Source organism: Pestalotiopsis fici, assembly GCF_000516985.1.
Source record: "Pestalotiopsis fici W106-1 unplaced genomic scaffold PFICI_Scf_2, whole genome shotgun sequence".
Taxonomy (NCBI): domain Eukaryota; kingdom Fungi; phylum Ascomycota; class Sordariomycetes; order Amphisphaeriales; family Sporocadaceae; genus Pestalotiopsis; species Pestalotiopsis fici.
Window position 1 is genome coordinate 4391064 of NW_006917092.1, and position 18649 is coordinate 4409712.

Here is an 18649-nt window from a genome sequence, read left to right on the forward strand (position 1 = left end):
TCTCTCTCTCTCTCTCTCTCTCTCTTCTCTCTCTCCTCCTCTCTCTCTCTCTCTCTCTGTTGATTTTCTAAAATTGTTGGAGATGAAATGACTGAAATGGAGGGTCTATCACGAATAGGAACAATCCATAGAAGCCTTGTTGAATTGGAATATGTGATACTGTCGTGGCATACAAACGGGAAGGGATCCTCTGTTTGGAGTCGCGTTACGTATTGGAGCACAAGTTCAAATGGTGGCTAGTACCTTCTTTCCTACCGTACCCAGCTTTTAAGTTCCTCGGCATTCAATGTTCCATATGCTGGTGGGCTCAGGTACCTGACTAGGTTACTACTATGTACAAAGAGCATATGAGGTTGCAATAATTACTTTCTTTGTATCTGTCAAACTTCATCCCGCAATGAATAACACAATCTCTGCCGCCCAGAAAACCACCTAATATACGTTTTAATATTTAATTTATCATATTTCGTATGCGTCAAAACTTTTACTTATCCGGCTGGGGGTTATTGAACAGCAAGCAAGTCTTTGGGTGCAGTTGCTGCCAGGACAATGAACAAGATCTAATCACTCCAGCGCTTGACCTTGGCACCGAGCCGCCAAAAAAGTGGCCAGGTACGTAACTCGCCCTACATAGTGAATAAAGAAGTCCCAAAGTACTAGGTGCAGGGCCATGCATGGTGGTATTCTCCCTTTTTTCTTTTTTTTTTTCTTTTTTGACGATTTCATTTCTACTTGGAGGGAAGAAGAATAAGAAGAAGAAGAAAAGGGTAAAAATCCGTTGCATATGTGTTGAGCAATCATCACAGCATTAACGTTTTGGCCACCTGTCACAATTCATTACCTAGGTACTCTATTGAATCCACGAGTTGATTCTACCTCCTGGAAGACGTACATGCTATGTAGGTACTTTTGCACGTATAGTGTTTTCTTTTCCCATAAGTAAGATACGATCTGGACAGTCATTTTCAGCTTCTATGATTTTCTATGGACTTGGACCCCTGTTCTTCTTCATTCTTCTTCTTTTACATACCCTTGGCTTGGACCTCTTTTGGGGGGGACTAAAGGGGGACCACTATGTACGCTCAAAGGTGGAGTTCAAAAGCGCAAGTTCAGATCAGGTACATGCATACTGCACCTTACTAGCACCGACAGCCCAAGTACCGCATGTATATGTATAGTCCTGTACCTACGTAGGTAGTAGTGGCCAGATTCGCAACTTGCTGCCAGCCTGCCTGCGGTTGACTGGCACACGGCGCAATCCAGTTTCCATAGTACCACTTCTACTAATAATTCAAGCCTCCAGGTATTTGATGGATGCAAGAGGCGTACGTACATGGACACACGCGCGCGCGCACTTCTTTCCACCGAGATCAGACAACGAGGAGGCCACTTGTTAATTATTTTCATGCCGCTTGGATTTTGACTCGAGTCTCGTCCCCAGTCCACACACTACCTAGTAGTAGTAATAGCATTTGCGGCAAAAAGACATTGAGAATATTCATTCACTCATTTCCACTTCCCCTTCTTGTACCTTTTTCTAGACACGTCTCACCTTTTTTTTAATACCGTCACACTCTCACGCCCAACTGTCTCTCACCTGACCACTACTACTCACTCCCTGGACGGTGACCAGGCCACACCATTAGATACACGTACTCTACTACCTACCTACCTACTCTACCAGACCTCGACCAACAAACAGCCGCTGTTAGTTGTCAACTACATGTTCAGCCCCATCATTGCGCCGAGCGAGTAAAAAGGGCTGCATTCGTCGTCGTCGTCGTCGTCTCGTCTCTCTCTCTCTCTCTCCGTGGCTGCGGCGCTGCATTTACAAGAACGAAAAGAGAGGAAAACGACACAACAACAATGTTGGTCCAGTTGCCGCGACTGGCCGTCGTGGCAGCCAGCTTGTTGTCCACCTCAGTCCTCATCAACGGCCTCGACATACCCTCCGACACTCCCATCTCCTCCCTTCTGTCCTCGGCACAGGCCCACCTCGCCCGCGGCGAGACCAGCAATGCCCTCGAGTACTATGATGCCGCCATCGCCAGGGACCCCAGCGACTACCTGACCTACTTCAAGCGCGCCACCACCTACCTCTCCCTCGGCCGCACCTCCCAGGCTTCGGACGACTTCAACAAGGTCCTGTCGCTCAAACCTGGCTTCGAGGGCGCCCACGTCCAGCTGGCCAAGCTCAAGGCCAAGAGTGCCGATTGGGATGGCGCCAAGCACCAGTACGCACTGGCCGGAAAGACTGCCGGGTCCGAAGAGTTTGACAAGCTGATCGAGGCCGAGGGTGCCGCCGCTCTGGCCCGCGTCGCCGCCGACGCCGCCAATTGGGACGAATGTATTGGCCAGGCCGGCGAAGCCATCTTCACTGCCAACCGGGCTCCCGCGCTCCGCGAATTGCGCGCCAGGTGCCGCTTCGAAAAGGGCGAGGTCGAGGAGGGTATGGGCGACCTGCAACATGTGTTGCAAATGAAACCCGGCGACACGACGCCTCACGTCACCATATCCGCCACCACCTTTTACGGTCTCGGAGACACGAACCAGGGCCTCGCACAGATTCGCAAGTGTCTGCACTCGGATCCCGACTCCAAGATATGCAAAAAGGTCATGAAGCAGGAAAAGAGCATTGAAAAGACCCTGGCCAAGGTCAACAAGGCCATGGAGAAGAAACAATTCATGACGGGCGTCAAGTCGCTCGTCACTAGTGGCGACGAGAAGGGACTCATTGACGAGATCAAAGAGCAGGTCCAGGAGCTCAAGACGGAAGGTTTCATTGCAGAAAAGGCTCCTACTGCCCTGCTCAACCAAATCGTTGAGTTGGCGTGCCAGGCCTACTACGAGGCCAATGGCAAGAAGGCGAGCATCTACTGTACCGAGTCTTTGCAACTCGATCCCAGCTCCTTTTACGGCCTGCTCTACAAGGCAAAGACCCAGCTCGAAGCCGACGACTTTGAGCCTAGCATCAACACCCTAAACCAGGCCGCCGAGGCGCGGCCCGACCGCAAAAATATTGTCAACCCCCTGTTGCAAAAGGCACAGGTCGCCCTCAAGCGCAGCAAGACCAAGGACTACTACAAGGTCCTCGGCGTCGCCAACGATGCCGACGAGAGGCAGATCAAGTCGGCCTACCGCAAGCTGTCCAAGCAGTTCCACCCGGACAAGGCCATTAAACAAGGTATCACCAAGGAGGAAGCCGAGAAGAAGATGGGATCTATCAATGAGGCGTACGAGGTCTTGAGTGACCCCGAGCTGCGGGCAAGATTCGACAGGGGCGACGATCCCAACTCTCACGAACAACAGGGCGGTCACCCCTTCCACGGCAGCCCCTTTGGAGGTCAGCCCTTTATGTTCCAGCAAGGCGGCGGCCAGCAGTTCAACTTCAAATTTGGCTCTGGTGGCGGCGGCGGCGGCGGCGGCGGCGGTTTCCCCGGCGGCTTTCCTTTTGGTTAATTGTTTTCTACATGACAAGTAAAATAAGGATAAATAGCAGTTGTTGCGTAGGTGTTTCGGTCCAGCATTAGCCATTAACTGATTTAGAAGCATCATGACTTACTACATGCTATGAATGTGCTTTATTATGTCGATATTGCTTCTCCCTGACCCAAGCGTTTCTACAATCCTCGCATGTCGACCTGGAATCTTGTGAGTTTCAATCTCGTAACCATCATTACCAAAATTACAATGTTGTCCAGCCGGCAATGTAGGTTGCTTTTCCCGTTTACCATCACGTATTCAGTCGTCAGAGTAACGCAGAGAGTCGGATCACATCGTGGATCAAGGAGCACAAATGCAGCAAGCGGCGGCTCCCTTGCCTGAAACAAATCCAAATACGCATCGCTATTGCTATTACTAGCCTGTGAGGACACCCCAAGTCTTGCTTACCCAATGCTATTTCATTCCCACCAAAACTCCAAAAGGCATGCTTGTTTGTCTGTCTGTTGTTGTCGATCTGAACGTATTCATCATATAATATGAAGCCATCTACCCAATAATGCTATGTTCGCTTGCCTCTGCCGGCCACTGCACCGCCGAGGCGCCCAAATTGGCGTCCTATACCGGAGCTCTTCTTCTGCGGCGGCGGTGGCTGTGGCTGCGTGTCCTTTTGGGGCACAGGAGGACCAGCAAGAGGTCGTGGAGGCTCCTTCAGTCCCGAGGCACCCTCTCCATAGCGTATCTCGCCAAAGTCGGGCCCGTCATCTAGGCCGCCACCCAGACGTTGGGCACGCCTTGCCTTGTCCTGGACACTCCTGAATTTCTCCAGCAGCTGTTCCCATCGAATGATGTTTTCCTCACGACCTGGACCCTTGAGCCGGTTCGGTCGATCATAGTTGGAAGTGCTGGGGGTAGTGGAAGAACTAGGGACCAATAAACCATGAGTGTCATGAACGCTTTTAGAACGAGGGTTATGGCTTGAGTAGGATGAAGAGCTGGTGGTGGTTTCGGTGACAGAGCCTTGTCTGGAGTGCGATCCTGATGTCATGGAGGAAGATACGTACGGTCTAGGCGCAATGTGGAGGTATCCTATCGAGCTCACACTGTTGAGTCGATTCTTGAGCGCAGCAAAAGCAGAAGATTGGGGCAGAAGCATCAACAGCCCGTACAGGCACTTGTACAGGTACGGGTACTTCTCCGGCTCCAAGAGCTGAAGACGGAGATCTGGAATCGGGCCTCGTAAGCAGTCATTCGGTCTGGAAGAAGAAAGCAAATTTGGCTCAAGTTGAAGAAAACGTACATGTGAATACTGGTGACTCAATAAGCTGTACGAGCTTGTCGATTTGAATCAGGATATTGACGGTCATTTCAAGCTCGGCACTTTGTGTGTTTCCAGTCAGCAGTTGGGTCAAGTCGTCCACGAGAGCAAAGGTCTTTTCTTACAATATTTGCAGCAGATTATAAGCAGCCTCATATGCCTGGGCTAGCAGACAGAGTGAGAAGGTCGCCACGGCGTTGTAGCACCAGGAGCGAAATAGCGCAACAAAGAATTGCTGCCCGTCCTGCCGTTGGTCCTGTCAGCAGTCTGGTATAACACTGATGATAGCGTCAGTCAACAATGATACACACCTTCGTCTCCAAGTTTCGTAAGCGTTTCCGCAGGTCAGCAAGCTCAGGCGCCGTGATGAGATTGTTGTTGAGGTTCTGGACCATGATGCTGGCGAATTCAACGTCCTCTTCCTTCTCGATACATTCGGCCAACGTCCGGTAGATGCGCTCTGCACTGAGAGACATGCACAACTGTCGAATGATCAGGTTGCCTCTGGTTTCCAAGAGCTTTCTGTCCGTGGAGAATAATTGCAACAGGCTGACCATGAAGTTGGAAAAATAGTCGTCCTCGCTGTTGCGAGAAATCTGCGACAGGAGCTGCAAGTCCTTGGTCACGACGGCCTCGGCTGGATCCGACAGGGTTTTCAGCAGTGCTGGAAAGGTGCCGTCGTTGAAAGCCACAATCTTCCGCGGTGCCTTGCGGTGCAGCATGATGAGCCACGTAAGAGCAGCAACCCGAGTCGCCTCGTGGTCATTCAAAAACAATAGCGTTAACGAGTTGACTGCGGCGGCGTAGTCCAGGTCAGCTTGCGGACTGCTCGACGACGCAGGTGTGATTGCTCGCCGATCCTGAGCAGGAGTAGGACTCTGAAACTCGAGCTCCCTCGAGCTAGAAAGAGAAACCCGAGTACTAGATGCGCCATCCGGACGCTCCATGCCAAAGTTGGGCCCGCGATAACTCGACTGACTAGGCCCAACCTCGGGCTCATCGGAAAGCGACACGACATACTCCATCAACGACGTGTTCACTCTAGCAGCGGCCTGACGGATGGGCTCAACACCGCTTGCCATGGCAGGCAAAAGGTGCGCCAGAATCTTGGGTGTAAATGGCAAGACTTCCTCGGGGCAAATGTCAAGGAATGCAATAATCCAGCGCAAGCTTTCTTGTAGGCTATCCTCTTCTGTACAATTATAGTGTTTAGCCAATCCGTTGCAGCTTTGGTGGGAGAAGAGGGCCATGAATTCTGGTGGCAAAGGGCACGTCCAACTTACCTAGCGGCGAATCCAGCGTCGCAGTCAAAATCTCCAAGATGGCCTTGTAGTTGATTTGCACATCCTGACCGGGCACCCAGTCATCCTCACTGCTCACTTCTCCGTCGTCATCGGACGCGATCGATGACGCGCCATCGTCGCTATCGCCAGCGGCCATCTGCAGGCTCCCGCTGTCAACAGACTCCTCGCGCTTCCTCTTGCCGTCAGCTCGAGACTTTCTACTATCGGCAATCCCCTTCTTCACCCTGGCAATGCGCTTAATTTCATTCAGGAACTTATCCAGACAGGCCTGGGTAGCAGCATGGACGTCTGGGTTGTGACCACCAAGGAACTTGAGCAGACCTCCAAGGAACTCGGGCAGATAAGTGACCAGTTCCAGATCCGGGATAGAGTCGAGAAGAGTAATCCAGCCGACGAGGAAGGTCCGCGTAAAGGGATTGAGGACCCAGACACGCTCCTTGAGCAGTGGGATGAATCTTGGCAAGGAGAATGCGGTTGGTGGGTCCGAGTGGCTCTCCAGAGTATTCGGGTCCTTATCATCATCGTATTCAGGAGCTTCCAGGACAGATACGTAGGTGGCTGCAGACTCTGAGACGATATCCTTTATCAACCGGTCCAAGAGCTCGGCACCATTCTTGACAGAGAGCTCTGAATCTGCTCCTAGCTGGGAGAGCGCGAGAGAAGAGCGGGTCAGAGCAACGAGCATGAAGGTACGAGGGCAATAAGGTGAATGTCGGAGCACATACCTTGCACAGAGCATCGAATATGAAATTGAAGTACTTGAGGATCTCTCCCTTGGCAACCTTGGCGATGTTGTACATGGACTCACATGCGTAATACCGGACGCGTGCATCTTGATCGGTGAAACAAGCCAGAACGGGCGGTACTATTACCTCGAGATATCTGGGTAGCTCCTACAAGGGGCGAGCAAGCAGTCCACAGGTTAGTTCTGCAGGTGAAAGGCAAGAGAGAAGATATGATATGCGGACTCGGTCAAGAAGAATGGTATGAGGGGAGACAAGAACCAAAAAAAAAAAAAAAAAAAGGAATTAATAAAGCAGACAAACATACCGAGCCCAAAGCGATGGCGGCGGCGGCCAGACCAATGAGACCTCCATTGCGTGCATGTGGCTGGTGAACAGCATAAGCATACTCGTTGCAGAGCTGGTCAAGTATAGCCTGGACTCTTTGGTAGTCTTTGGCAGCGGCAAGCTCGCGTATGACTCGTTCTAACCTGTCAAGGGGAAAAGAAGCAAAAGATTAGTGAAGAGATCATGTCGTGGTTGTAGGACGGGAAGCAGAGAGTAGGACTTTTGCTTTTCACCCGCCGTTCTGGCTGGCTGGCAGACTGGTGGGCAAAGCAGAAGAGGAAGAGGAGGGAGAGGAATATGGACACAACAGCTAGGCTAGGGGGGCAACTTACTCGAGAGCTCCGACTTTTCTCTTGTCGTAAAGCTTGTCGTTTAGGAGTCGCTGAACGTTGTGCTCCATGATGACCGACTGCTTACTTGAAGACCCGGACCCAGTCAGTTGGTGGCAGCTTTCATGCTGGGAACCCCGACACGGACGACGGGCGTGGACTTGCAACGGAGGCGGGAGAGGATCTCACGTCACGTCACGTCACGAGACGAGGGACACACATACAGAGAGAGAAGAGTGGAAATGAGATTGAGAGATAAGAGGCCAACCAGAACAGAAGCGGAGAATGAAGCTGAGGGGGAGAGAAGGGGGGTATGAATTTGCAAAATGGAATCGAGCAATTCGTGCAAAAAGATAGCTAGCAAAGTAGCAGTAGCAGCAGCGCCCGCTTCTTCCTTTTCCTCTTCTTCTTCTTTTTTGGAATATGCTTGATGCCTGAGCGAGTCTTTTTGGTTGCGCATATGGTATCTCCCAAAAGGTTAAAGTGGGCGTGGGACGGACACTCGCGGTGTGGACAGAGTAGGTAAGGGTGCCCAGCACTGAGAGCCGCCAGGCCAGTAAGTAAGTGGTAGTGGTAGGTACCTACCTTACCTAGGTAAATCTGCCTGCCTGCCTGCCTGCCTGCCTGCCTGCCACCAGTTGATTGCATACATTACCTACTATGTACTGTACTAGTAGACGTTAGGCACGGTAGGTACTAATGTCATCCCCCTAACCCCCAGCCCGCAGTAGGTATTGAGTGAGGTCTCCTGCTACCTTTTTTCTCTCCAAGGTATCTCTCACCGGACCAGCCCTATATACCTACATAGGTAGATTGAGTGAATACCAATAAAAGAACGCCTACCTAGGTCAACGGTACAGCTTACGGGCAAGGCTGAGAAGGAAGCTGGAAGCAACAGGGATTCAACGGCCAGGAGGGGGAAGAGGGGGGCGGGGTGGGAAAGGCGATGGATGGTTCCAACGCTGCGAGCGCTAAAAACAACGTGGATGCACAAGGTGGCTTACATGTATGTACTGCGTGCGTAGTAGGTTATAAGAGGCGCGGGGAAGCATCTTGGAGCTGCTGCGGGTCCCCTTACCATATATATCACCTTAGGTACCTACATACTCTACCTACATAGTAGTAGTGCCCGTACGTCTCCTTCGGCTATCAGTTAGATTTCGTCCTCTCTCTCAAGGTTTAACCTTACAGTACCAAGACGATCGTCTTGTACCTAGATTCCACAACTCTTAAAAATTCGGAAGCAAGCAAAGTGAATGAATTCGTGTTTACCGACCGTCGATTGACTTTTTTCTTTTCTTTTCTCTTTTTTTGTTTTTCCCTCCGTCACTCACTTCATCCAGTCTGGTTGGTCGCTCTCCGAAACCTACCAAGTAGTTGGAAACAGCTATTTATGGCTGCCCTGGAAATATAACCATTTGACTTGTCCCAATTTAGCCATCATACATATTCATTGTCTGTGAATTTGTCGTATGTTACATACTAGAAACGAACATAAGAAAAGCAGAGTTTGGTCCACTCGAGCTCTGTGCCACAATGCAGTCGACGTAACTCTCACGGGTAGAGTTTGATCCATCCATCTCTCTCTCTCTCTCTCCCCCCCTTCTCTCTCCCCCTCTCTATGTATATATATTCTTCTTCTCCTTCTTATTTTTCCTTCCTTCCCCCCCGACAATTGTTGTTCTTGTTGTTAGCAATGTGGACTTGCGGCGAGATTTCCACTCACTCGAGAGTCATTCGAATAGCATCGGCCCAGTCTCTTCTATTTTATGCTCTCGCTCTTGTGGAATTCAACATGCTCAAATGCCTATACTGATGGGTGTGCTTGTACACAAACATCTCATGATGTAAACTGTATGTACAATTTTTGTAAGGGCAAGCAGCATCTCTTCATAACCCAACCTACCGCCAGTCGTATATGTCCCACTGCGACCAGGCGGCAACTTTCAGCATACTTGCATATCATTCTGTATGTAGTCAATAATCTTATTCGACTACAATGACCCCATCTGTATGTGCACTTTGCAGTAGCAGTGTTCCTACATTCTACAGCGTATACCAGGATGATCGCATGACCCTTGGCCTCGCATAGTCTATAGCGTGCAAAGGCAAAGACAGCCGCAGCACCAAACAACGCGCGGCACGATCATGATGAGCTTGGAACATTAGCTATGATTATCCATGCGTATGGGTGTATATCAGCGGCTCATTTATGCAAGGCAAGTCTAATGTCATAGCGCCGCTTTGCTGTCGTTCTTGGAAGAGCCACTCACTGCTCATTTGATATGGATAACTTTGGCTACATGTGTCCATGTCACTGCCCATCAGGCTGGTAGTTTTCATTGCTGAGAATACATACAACCATATGCCAACGTAACAATACACGGCAAAACTAGAAGTTGTCCTTACATAGTAAAGCCCCGACTAGGCTTGTAAACAAGTATCAAAATCTAAACCCTTGTTTGCCTAAGAAAATCAATCTTAAATAAACCATCGTCTACTCCTGCTCTATACAGATTTCGCCAAGAAAATAAAATGTATCCCTCTCTATCAGGCAAAGACTCTATGATGCAATCCTGTCCCCGCTCCCGATTTATTGTTGAGGTCGACATACTTGCCGGATCGAGTAAAGAAAAGAAAACAAGCAATTTGTGCCTTGTCGATGTCGATATCCCATATAACCTACACCTAGAGCGCCGACACCACCCACAAAGTCCAATGACGAGATGCACGCTATATCATAATATTTGTACAATAATGTTTTTTTCCTAACCACTTTTTGATTTGTCGTTGTCTTTCCTTTTCGAGTCATCCCTCCTCCAAGTATCATTTGATGAGTTGTCCCCTGCTCTCTCCGAGTTATTCCGTGAAGCCATGGCGGCTCGTTTGGCGAAGTCATCCTTTAAATCTCGCTCAGTATTCATATATTCACTTTATCGTTGCAGTACACCAGCCATGCTTGTGCTTACATTTTTGCCCCGTGCTTTGGCAATTCTCGCTGCGGCTTTGGCATCCATCTTGTCCGGCATTTTCCTTTCCTGGGACTCGTTTCGGCGTGTTCAGCAGGCTCGCTGTGAACAAAGAAGGACAGAGGAAGAGAAGAGCAGAGCGCCTGACGAGATCGTGTATGTATAGGTGAATATATCAACCGCGAATGAGCCAAGGATCTACTCAATTCTCATCACGTAAGGGGCCGGGGATCGTGTGAGGCAAGAAGAAGAAGCAAAAGGAATGTGTGAGAGAAAGACGCCGTGATGACTCTGGCAGAGACAGTGTATTGTCCTGATCTTGATGAAACAGCCCAGACACATAAATAAAATTCGCTATGCTACCTGGGCCTAAGCAGAGACTCTCGTCCGCTGCTCAATACTTAAATATATATCTACTCATGACAATTGGGTTATGGAAAGATCGTCAGGTCAGAAACAATCCCTTGCTAAGAGAGAGGGCTCTACGGAAAGTGACGAGGGTCGCTTGTCTGTGCTGAGCCACGGCATATTGCCCCTTTTTAGGCAAACAAGGAAGTCATCGCGCCCACATAACATGGGGATTGCCGTTGTAGCCTTGGATGTATGCCATACCCAAGTGTATCCGGCATCCCGGGCCAAACAAGAAACACAGAGACAGCAGACATGGGGGGTGGGAGGGAAGGGGAAAAAAAAAATCATACATCGACCGTCGTCAGAGGCCGGGCAGACCCTGGCTCGGCTACCCCCATATTATTCTAGAAGGCATGGGCGCGGATGAACAAGGGTTCCGTCCGGACTTGCGGAGGGTAAGGACTCAACGCTGATTGATCCTTCTTGATTTTTCTTCCGCCTTCATGGGCCACTTTCCTCTGACTATCCATACATACGTAGTAATGTATTTTGGACCCCAAAAGTGCCACCCCTCCCCTCACACACAATTCACTACATAGTACATGGTACAGTACTCGCGGGGGAAGCGAGGTGGGACACGTCGAGTGTCACGAGAAATGTCCTCCGATGCAGAAGAAATTGTGACAGCGCAAGATGTGGGACGAGCGAGCGGCTCAAGCAAATATAACTCGTACTTACCTGCATACTACTACTACGTACTTGTGAGCTTACATAAGTATGGTCACTGGGCCTCAGCAAGTGCGCGGACATCGTATGTCACCTCTCGAAAGCCGACGGTCATATCGCAATTGTTTGCCTTGGCTGTCGCCCTTGATGGCATGGTTGAGTAAGGGCTCTCCCCCCTTGACTCTGTAAAATGAATGCCCGTCTTGCTATATTCTTGAGTCCTTCCATCGTCACACGCAACCATTATTATGACGCATGCCGTGTTTTCTACTCATGTCTTAAGGGAAAATGTAAAGAACCAGACAAACAGGCAAACAACCTGTTTGCTGCGTGGAGGGCTATGTGCAAATCAATACGAAGTAGGTAAACTGCCCCAGCAAAGGCACAACGCGAGAGAGGGGGAAAAAAAAAAGAAAAAGTTCACAGTCATTAGAAGGACTCGTCCGTTCATCAGGGTGGGCGCTTTGAGTCGTGGAATCTACCGCATCGTACCCAGTCACAAGGACCAAGCTCGGTTGGGTCGAAGAACTATTCCTCCGGTCTGGACGTCGGACAGATTGATAGAAGTTCGACTGCTGGAGAATCTGGAAATTGCCGTGTTAGCTGCTTGATGCGCCCCCACCCCAACGGTCGATCACCTTAGTTTGTTCAGCCCTGAATGACTGCGTACTCTGTACTGACTGACTGACTGACTGACCGATGGGCACAAATCCATGACACGCGGCAGGTAATAAATGAGCTTGTTGGATTTACACTCTACACACCCGCCCGCCCGCACGTACCTGGTATCGGCAACCTAGCGAAGACAGGGGTTTGTTCTTTTCTTGCCATGTGGGATTCGATGCGATGCGATGGATGGATGGATGGTATGGCAAACTTGCCAGACAGACCAATAACCAGGGGGGGCTGAGTCGACCGAAGCTCGAGTCTCAATTATAGACATGTTGGCAGATGTAAATCAGCGCGTGTAATGTACCCAGGCAACACAACGGGGGACGACTCATCCGAGTTATTATGTTAGGAGAAAACTAAACGTGTAGGCATGTTCGATATATTCCGATGGTCTACAGAGCATATATTCCGCAATTGGCTGAGATTAGCAGCAATTGTTCAGGTGGAGGAGACAAATGTTATACAAAAAATATCAAACGAGTTTCTCTGGCGAACGAGCCACACGTACCGGACACCCCTGTCAGAGAGAAAGAGAGACTGAGAGGGAAAAAAGCCCATGTCCACTCGCTCCGTCCCCTGCATCTTTTCTTTTTGTCCCTCATTTACAAGCTGCCACCGCTTTCCGATGAGCATCGTGATTTTCCATGACTGATTTGAAATTGTCACGGGCCGCTCAAGACAAAACACACGTGAATATCCGGAGGCAACCACAAAGCCCGGCACGACTAAACTCAAGTAGGGTATAGGCCGATCTCTTGACAGGGAATTTCCCTCCTTCGGTCGGAGCAATTGAATTGCAAGAAATACATATGGGCTGGTGGTTGGTTGGTTGGCTGGCTGGCTTAGGATGGCTTGGGCGCACCGAACGCACGCCATGATATTTTTACTACTCCACGTACTACTCGGCTGTCACAGTACCTACAAGGTTTACTGTTTGTTGCTAACCAGGAATCATGCCACCAATATTTCTCATTAATCTACTCTAATGTAATTTTCACTCGTCCGGGGATGGACACCGCAAGTTGACAACACTAGGTAGCTAAGTCAGAGCACGACCCGCATCAAATAACTTTAGTATTGCTTGTCTTGACTTCTTGTCGCTCGACAATGTCATCTCATCCACCGTCTGCACAGTCTCAGTAGCCCATAAAGCCATCATTCCATCCGAGTCCGACACACACGACAACGTAGAATCCGACATTACCTTCAGATAGTAATGATGCTTCGGAAAATGAACCAGATATGTATTATCTACACGAAATCTATCGGGTATTTCCAACACAATGCTCCCTAAGGACCTTGCTCTCCATCTTTGTTTCATAATAAACAAGGTTAAAATCAACCCGCTTGTAATCATCCCAACTTCAAAGCAAATCAATGACCGTGGCCAAACGGATCATCACTTTGAGCCAGGACCTCCTGACACTTGGCCAAGATTGCTGCCTGCCGAGAGACCTCGGCAAGCCGGCCAATGACTTGTTGGTTGCCGCCTACGAAACCATAGAGGGCATATGGTATGTCGACCTCGTCGCAGAACTCCTGGACGAGCTTTTGGGTTCGACGCAGGTTGTGGCGAGGGATGCGCGGGTACAAGTGATGAATGGCTTGGAATTGGAGGCCACCATGGAAGAAATCAAGCCATTGCGGGCAGTCGACGTCCATTGTTGTTCGCAGCATCTTTTGTGGGAACGACTCGTGAGGACCTAAGTCTGCGGTGCTCATGGCGAAATGCGACAAGGTGATCTGCAAATGAACAGGCATGGTCACCATGTGGCTGACCATGACGAAAACAAACCGATCCCACCCGGTCGGGATGGACTTGTACACAATGCCGTAGCCAAACCAAGTCCAGAAGAAGATCTGGCCTGCAAGCTCAAGCCATCTGTGCCACCGAGCCGGGCCCTTTCGGGGCCCTAGGCCGAGGATGATGTACTCCCACGACAGCCGGTAGAGGTTGAATCGACCAAACAAGAGAATGATATAGTACGTGTACTTTTGAATGCCAATGAAAAACTTGGCGGCGGCATCGTACTCCATGACCCGATCATAGTACGTCGACCGCAGACTCCCAAGGAGTCGATGAGAGACGGCAAAGAAGGGCATGTGTTCGATGTCTGGATCATGCTCGGGCGAGTTGGTGACAATATGATGCACGTTGTGACTGCGCTTCCACCAGCCCAAGGACAGGCCGCCGAGGAAGTCGGCAATGACGATGCCGAGGGCGGTGTCGACCTGGAAATTGTGTGTGATGCCCATGTGGCCGGCGTCGTGAGCAGAAAAGACCAGCTGATGCCAGAATGCGCCAAGGAGCGCGGCACTGGTAACATACCAGCCCCAGTGCAGGAAGAGGAGCATCCCGCTAAACAGAAGACTGTACCGAGAAATCTCCACAGCGTATGCCCAATAATTGCATTGATACAACCCTTCAGCCTTGATTCTGTGATTGAGCGCCCGATACTTTTGCACGATATTGTCCTGGGTGGAAGAGTCTAGAGATGGGTATCGGTCGAGATCGAGGCTGACGGCCTGCTTAGTCTGCATGTCTAGATATGTCATTCCATCGTCTTGCTGCTGTTTCTTCTCCTCTCCCTTTGCGCCCTCCTCCGTGGACGAGATGGAAGACACGGACGCGGCGCGATGGGATCGTCCGGGACCGGCACGGTTTCGCAGCTCGGATTCGTCTTGGTCAAACACGGGAGAAGGGCCACGGGAGCTGGACTGGCTCGACGTGATCGGGGATGCAGTGGATGAGCCCCGGACATTCTTATTGTAGTCATCTTGGCCGGACTGGCTGGAGTCGTCGCCGTCCTCGTCGTCGTTCCCGGCTAGTAGCCTGAACTTGCCTCCCTGGATAGGTGGCACGAAATTGACCCAGCGCCCTTGGATTTTGCCAATGCGATAACGCATCATCTGCGCTTTCGCTTCGGCGGAATGTAATCTACGGGACCGATATTAACGTCACTGAATGATAGGCGTCGAGGGGGAGTGTACAAGTGAAGGCAGTACTGACATTGTTACCTCGTCCGTGGCGTCTCGGCCTACCATGTGACGAATGGCCTTGTCACCACCAGGGTGGTAGGGAAGCCATGGATCGGCCCTGAGGACGTATTGATCCAGGATAAAGATGGACTTGCCCTCAGCTATCAGACCCTCAATCTGTCGCCTGGACATGAGTGGGTACGTTTTCTCTGCCATAGCCATTGTTCAGGTGCTTGCCAGGCCAGGCCAGGCCGGGTGGCGGGAGAAGGACGTCGGAAGATGAGTAGGCGGAAAGGCACGTATTGAGTCAACCACTTAGGTACGTAGGATGTTGGAATGAGCGAATAGGTGGTCGAGAGGTTCGTTCAGTCGATCGTGTACGGGTAAATCGGTCGGTCGGTCGGTCAATCACAGCTTTTGCGGCAAGGTGGGAGGGCTTGGCAATTGTTCGCAAAGGACGACGCGTTAGTCGGTACAAGCGGCGTCACTTGGAAGGAATCAATTCAATTCCATGCAGAGAGAAGAAGAGGTGACGACGTGGGTTTTTGACTGGACCAAAAGATCAAGGGGAAATGGCAGACGGAAGGAAAAAAGAAAAGAAAAAAACACAGTTGCGAACGAGCGGTGGACGTTGAATTGTTAGGAGGGACAGTAGATAACAGCCATGTACTCTGTACCTATGTAGGTAGACAAGTATTGAGGTTGGCAGCTAGCAGGTACATATCAGCCAATGGACGTATCGGATCGAGCCACAACCACGCGGTTCTTGTTCTTGGTGGTGAACATAGCCACAATTAGCTATGGTTTATAGTCACTCTGCAATTTTCTTCTTCTTTTCTTCAAAATCTGCATATATTAATTATTTACGTACGTTTGGCTACTATTGTATACCATTTTTTTTTTGTTGAAAGTGGTGTACTTGTACAACATGACCCAAGTAGATAGATAGGCAGAGAAGCATTAGGTTGAGCTTATAAACTGCTCTGCGGACACATGTGCAGCTTTGTTGAAAAAGGTTGACTGCGATTGGTCAATCTGGTGGTGACCTGCATCAGTCCCTAAGATAGTCAAGAATTAGCACCACGATTTTTGTTTTGGGGAGGATCTTATACTTTGTGTGATATAAAGGCTTCTACTTCAGAGCAATGTACCTTATTAGCGATTAATCGGCCATATAGTGTACATACGTCTTGTTGTCCTGCGACTGAAACACATGCGTGCATAGTGATATCTACCTATTGGTTCGTCACACCAAGACTGATTGCCTTGTCATAAAAAAAAAACCATGAATCAATTACCACCTATCTATTCCGTCCCTAATGACACAAGAAGATTTGCCGCTACCTCAATTCATCCCTGTCAACACGAGGTTCCATTGGCTCTGTTATTCTTATGCTGGATTTTAATGTACACCTACTACACCTATACACCAAGAGTTGGTAGGATACAATCTTTGAGTTCCTCGACCCCTCTTACAAACGCCCGGATGCCGTGCGAGCGTTTAGAAGTGGATGGCCTTGGAGTAGGTAGCCATGGCGGCCTCCTTGAATGCCTCGGCCAGCGTAGGGTGGGCGTGGCATGTACGGGCAATGTCCTCAGTAGATGCACCGTACTCAAGGGCCAGGGTAGCCTCGGCAATCATCTCACCGGCGTTGGGTCCAATAATGTGGCAGCCCAGTAGCCTGTCGGTCTCAGGGTCGGCAAGCATCTTGACCATGCCGTCCGTGTCGAGGTTGGTCTTGGCACGAGAGTTGGCGCTGAAGGGGAAGGTGCCGACCTTGTACGGAATGTTCTGGTCCTTGAGTTCCTGCTCATTCTGACCAACCCAGGCGACCTCGGGGTGGGTGTACATGACTGAGGGAATGACACCGTAGTTGACGTGGCCGTAGCCCTTCTTGATGTACTCAATGGCGGCCACGGCCTCCTCCTCAGCCTTGTGGGCGAGCATGGGACCGAAGGTCACGTCTCCAATGCAGCGGATGTGCGAGGCCTTGGTGCGGTACTCGGAGTCAATGACGACACGGCCGCGCTCGTCAACCTCGAGGCCGGCGTTCTCCAGGCCGAGGCCGGCGGTGTAAGGGCGGCGACCAATGGCAACGAGGACGACGTCGGCCTCAATGGTCTCGGGCTTGCCACCCTTGGCGGCGTCAACCTCGAGCTTGACCAGCTCGCCGGAAGCGTCTCCACTGACGACCTTTGTGCCGAGCTTGAAGTCAATGCCCTGCTTCTTGAGCAGCTTCTGAGCCTGCTTAGAGATCTCCGCGTCCATGCCGGGACCACCAATCTGGTTCAAGAACTCGACGACAGTAACCTTGGCGCCCAGTCTTGACCAGACGGAACCCATCTCCAGACCAATGATACCACCACCAATGACAACCATCTTCTCGGGAACCTTTTCGAGAGACAGGGCGCCGGTGCTGGTGATGACGCGCTTCTCGTCAAACTCGAGGCCGGGGAAGGGCGTAGACTCGCTACCGGTAGCAATGAGGATGTTCTTGCCCGTGACGCTGGTCTCGCCTCCATCGTTCAGGTTGACCTTGACGGTGTGCTCGTCGGCGAAGGAGCCGGTTCCCTTGATGTACTCGACGCCGTTCTTCTTGAAGAGGAACTCGATACCCTTGGTGAGGCCGGAGACGGAAGTCTCCTTAGCCTTCATCATGTTCTGAAGGTTGAGCTTGACATCGCCGACCTCGATACCGCGGTTCTTGGTGTCGTGCAGGATCTGGTGGTAAAGATGCGAGTTGTTGAGGAGAGACTTGGAAGGGATACAGCCGACGTTGAGGCAAGTACCGCCAAGCGCACCGCGCTTCTCGATACATGCAACCTATATTGGGTTGTGTCAGAGACGACCTGGTGCCCCGTGGATGGTGTGTATAAATATGTAAGATGGAGAGGATATTTATATACCTTGAGACCTTCCTGACCAGCCTTGATAGCTGCGACATATCCTGCGACACCGCCTCCAATGATGACCAAGTCCTTCTCCTCTGCAAGTAATATGTCGGGTCAGCATATCGGTTTGATAGCAAGGGGATTGCTTGGGTATTTATTGGAGCTTCGAATCATACCAGCTTGGGAGGCGAAACCCCTTCTCCATCGCGACAAAGGGCTGGTGACTGTGGGAAGGCTAGATAGAGCGGCGCGTCGAGTTAGCTGAGTAACAATCTATGCGCAGCAGCCGAAAAGGCTTGTGGCAGCTGCAAGATGCAAGCCATCGATCGCAGAGAGAACAGGAAAGGCAATCGACTTACGAAGACTGGGTGCGGAAGGCCGAGCGGACAGTGGTCCGCGGTATTAAACGAGAAGTCATCATTGTGTCTGCGAGGGAGTGACCGGAAGGACGCAGAAGGCAGAGAGAGAGAGAGAGAGAGAAGAAAAAGGAAGAAACAGAAGAGGCACGCAACTCGGAGAGAGCAAGATTGAGGGAGAGGAAGTTTCCCTGTTGTTGAAGTGTACAAAGCAAGATTGATCGACTATTCGATCTGCTATT

The 18649-nt window shown here is 50.6% G+C and overlaps 4 protein-coding genes across 4 annotated transcripts; 1 reads left to right on the forward strand and 3 right to left on the reverse strand.

The window, feature by feature from the left end:
- Window positions 1–1866: 1866 nt before the first annotated feature.
- PFICI_03503 (uncharacterized protein) lies at window positions 1867–3459 on the forward strand (the record flags this gene model as incomplete). The annotated part of the gene is made up of 1 exon (XM_007832084.1): window positions 1867–3459. The coding sequence occupies one exon, from the start codon at window positions 1867–1869 to the stop codon at window positions 3457–3459; it is 1593 nt and encodes a 530-aa protein (XP_007830275.1).
- A 544-nt stretch (window positions 3460–4003) lies between these two features.
- Window positions 4004–7533, reverse strand: PFICI_03504 (uncharacterized protein; the record flags this gene model as incomplete). Its single annotated transcript, XM_007832085.1, has 8 exons — window positions 4004–4665; window positions 4742–4821; window positions 4885–5003; window positions 5071–5951; window positions 6043–6706; window positions 6789–6956; window positions 7114–7276; window positions 7466–7533. 8 exons carry the CDS (start codon window positions 7531–7533, stop codon window positions 4004–4006), a joined length of 2805 nt encoding a protein of 934 aa, XP_007830276.1.
- Window positions 7534–13554: 6021 nt separating this feature from the next.
- Window positions 13555–15381, reverse strand: PFICI_03505 (uncharacterized protein; the record flags this gene model as incomplete). The annotated part of the gene is made up of 2 exons (XM_007832086.1): window positions 13555–15118; window positions 15191–15381. 2 exons carry the CDS (start codon window positions 15379–15381, stop codon window positions 13555–13557), a joined length of 1755 nt encoding a protein of 584 aa, XP_007830277.1.
- Window positions 15382–16660: 1279 nt separating this feature from the next.
- PFICI_03506 (Dihydrolipoyl dehydrogenase) lies at window positions 16661–18472 on the reverse strand (the record flags this gene model as incomplete). Its single annotated transcript, XM_007832087.1, has 4 exons — window positions 16661–17983; window positions 18067–18146; window positions 18228–18286; window positions 18411–18472. 4 exons carry the CDS (start codon window positions 18470–18472, stop codon window positions 16661–16663), a joined length of 1524 nt encoding a protein of 507 aa, XP_007830278.1.
- Window positions 18473–18649: the final 177 nt, after the last annotated feature.